Source organism: Buceros rhinoceros, unplaced genomic scaffold (assembly GCF_000710305.1).
Source record: "Buceros rhinoceros silvestris isolate BGI_N320 unplaced genomic scaffold, ASM71030v1 scaffold4744, whole genome shotgun sequence".
Classification (NCBI taxonomy): domain Eukaryota; kingdom Metazoa; phylum Chordata; class Aves; order Bucerotiformes; family Bucerotidae; genus Buceros; species Buceros rhinoceros.
Genome location: NW_010409926.1, coordinates 47,927 through 51,300, shown reverse-complemented (window position 1 = coordinate 51,300; position 3,374 = coordinate 47,927). Strand labels below are relative to the sequence as shown.

The following is a 3,374-nucleotide window of genomic DNA, read 5'->3' as shown; positions in this document are numbered from 1 at the left end:
CTTAGCCCAGTTCCCTGCAACATCTGTTCATTCACATAAGAAAACAAGCTGGGATGGTTTGCCCATCCATCCAAGATTTTTATTTAAAACCCATGTGACACAATAGTTGTAGGGAGTTCTCATAGAAACCCTGAAAAATGTGCATGAAGCCACAACTGGGAATTGAATTCACACTTTACAGACTATCTGAACAACTCGTGTTGCTCTCTTCCCTTCCGGGAAGGTTTATGCATTGTTGTCCTCTCATTACCCCAGAGCCCAAGCATCAGGTGTGTCTGTGCCAGCAAATGGAGGTGTCTGCAGTTCTCCCACTTGAAACAGTTTCTCCTCTAAATGCCGAGTCCAGAACCATGTCAGGACTGGCAGGAAGCACAAAAGGCACCGTCCAGCCCTCCCCTCTGTCTGTAGGTTACTGGGAAGCCACACAGATCCAGCCCAAGGGCAGGATCAGGGAGAGCATCATGGAACTTCTCACCTCCTATGTGGAGGAACTGTTTTTACCAGCATGACTCATGGCAACAATGCCCTGCAGACCTGAAGAGACTCCCCTGTACTGGCTGGACCCACTAAGAACAGACTCATCTCTCCTGAAAAGAAACAGCAAGGAGACAGGAGCATGATGTGCAGCGCCCAAACAAGAGAAAGTGCTGATAACTGACCAAGAGCATAAATCAAGGAGCAAGGGAAGCTTCCCCACTTTTACCTCAGGGGGCTGTGTGAAAACTTTTTTAAAGACAGGAGAGTTTCTTTAATATCAGCTCAGTGTGGTACACAGAGAACAGTTTACTCATGGTTGATACGCAGTGCGTTGCAGGAGGAAGTGGAAGGAGCAACATGAAAAAGGGGGTTGAGATGGAGGGATGGCTGAAGAGCCAATGGAGGTGTGGGAGCTGATGTAGGACCCACCTGGTGGGAGACTCCAAATCAGAGGGACTGTGGAATTCAAAGAAACAAATGCAGCCGCAGCCCCATCACAGACCACTTAGGGCTGGCCTGGCAGGTGACCCCAGCTAGGAGTGAGATAGAGGGAAGGTGGCCGTGTGAGTGAGCTGCCAGGCATGGCTGACAGAGGCAATGGCAAAGAGAAAAATATTGTGGGGCAATGGAAACAATTGAGGGGCTGCACCTGTCTGCATACATTTCTTCTCATTGTCCTTCCCCTTCCCTCCTTCTGGTTGTTTTTATGAATTCAGAAGAGGATATTGTGTTTCCAAGAAAATGACCTGACCTGCCAAACCAGAACTCTATTTACCTCAAAGCTGAATAACTCAGTGCTCAACAACTCTAAACACAGCTTTAGGAGAGCATTTCTGAAGTGCAAGCAGAGTTTCAATTATTTTTTATCATATTGATAGTAATAAAAAAAAAACTTGAATATTCTAGAAAATATCCCACAAGAGATTATAATAATTTTAAGATACACAAGATCAAATTTTTAAATAATTTTATATATATAGTTGTCAGCATTTGAAAAGCCATTTCTAGAAAATAAGTGCAAATAAGTAGTGTTGTGGCAAAAGTTTTACAAAATATTTTGATGGGTTTAAGAACATATTCATCAATATACTCTGTATAATTTTATGATTTCCTGCAATGATTGATATAGTATATGGGCACTTATTTATCCTAAAGATATTTATTCAGCCAGTTGATCATATCCTTTCTTCCTTCCTCAATGTAAGGTTTATCTTGAGGATTGATATCTTCTCTTTTGCGATGTACAAACCCATGCGTCTGTCCAGGATAAATTTTAACTTCATAATCAACTTTACAGTTTTGTTTAAGCTTCTGCTCCAGCAGGGTGACCTGTAACACAGAACGTTCCATGTTGGCTGAGTACAGAGTTACGATGTTATGTATTTACAGTCCTCAAACCGTCCTGTATTTTTACTTTTCTGGGAGACTGTATCCTTGCCATCATTTTCTCTTCTACTAATTTTGTACTCAAATGCATTTCTGTTAGTACACGTTCTTTATTTAACAAGGCATATTTAACAACAGCATGTGATTGCATAAAACTGCAAAAAAGTAAATGGGTTACTGTAATAATATCTGTGAAGATAAAAAACCTTATTGCTCAGTGTCATGAGAAGGCTAGCATGTAGTGATTACTGTACAAGTTATTGCTGATAGACATCCCCCACACAAAAAAAATTGGGGCAAGATTTTGGATTAATTCGAAATTGAGGGAGGAGAGGCACAGATAGAAAATTGGCAGTTCAAGGCTACTGGCACTTTTGGCAGGAAAATTAAAGCCAACACCACTCAATGAAAGGGCGTCTTTCTCCTTGACCCCCTGGTAGATAATCATCTTTCTCCAGTCATTCTGCACCTAGACTCCTCAGGAAGGCTGTTGACAGAGCACCAGAAAGGAGAAGCTCTGCAGGACAGTGGAGCCAGGAAAAGAATAATCACAGGACTTTTTAATTCTCCTGCAACTAGTGAGTCTACCAGTACAAGTGGGGCTTTCTGCTGATTTTATGCACCATCAATATGATTAAAGAGGGTCCCCTATCTTAAACTTGACAGAAGTCTTCCTTTGGGAGACTTCCTTTTCCTCCTAGGAACTCTCATATATCAATCATCCGTATTTTGCAATCGAAACAGAAAACATTTTCTTATTGTCACTGAAAAATTTTTTGATTTGGGGGATAAACAACATAAATTTGTGTAGAGCCACTGTAAGAGTCAGTGCAAGAGGAAGAAAAGTGCGAATTATTTTTCTACTTAATTAAATATCAAATTACAAAACAAGCATGAAATGTATTAAAAAGACAAGTATCTCTGATGGGAAACTCACTTGGTCCAATGGGATGATCTCATCCTTTTCAGCAAAAATGAAGAAGGTGGGATGGAGCAAACTGGATCTGTCCTCAAAGAACCTGATCACTCCTAAGGAAGAAGGAGAGGCATATACAATCAGTCATGCTACTTGAAGTGGTTAAAATAAAAGACATTCTGATCAGTTAGATCTGATCAGAATTAAACACGTTTTGCTTAAATTTCCCTTTTTTTGTAGGAATTTTCTGTTATTTGGGATGTCACTGAAGATAGAAAGACCGGTTTTTCTGTCTGAAAAATTCTGAGAAGAATTGTTACATTTGCCCAATTCTTGTGTTTTCCTTTGGGCATCTGCTTCTCATCAGTGTCAGAGACAGGGTCCTGTGAAAGACAGACACTTCAGAGCTGCTCACCTCTAGCCTGGCATGACCATTTTAAAGAGAATTGTAAATATTTATCATTTCAGATTTATAGTTAGGATTCTAGTGTACTTACATTTATACTGATATAAGTTCAAGACAAATTGATACTGTAATTTGGACTATTCAGATATATTTTAATCTAAGTAACAGTAAAATTAGCCACCATCTTGG

General features: G+C 40.2%; 1 protein-coding gene across 1 annotated transcript in view; it reads right to left on the bottom strand.

The window, feature by feature from the left end:
* Window positions 1–1,520: 1,520 nt before the first annotated feature.
* LOC104492797 (carboxymethylenebutenolidase homolog) overlaps window positions 1,521–3,374 on the bottom strand; it is a 7,734-nt gene continuing 5,880 nt past the window's right edge. Inside the window, exons 5-6 of the mRNA XM_010135397.1 lie at window positions 2,801–2,892; window positions 1,521–1,806 (exon numbers count right to left, since the gene is read on the bottom strand). Of these exons, the coding sequence (XP_010133699.1) occupies window positions 1,627–1,806; window positions 2,801–2,892 (272 nt within the window). The 3' untranslated portion in view covers window positions 1,521–1,626. The remainder of the gene's footprint in view (window positions 1,807–2,800; window positions 2,893–3,374) is intronic.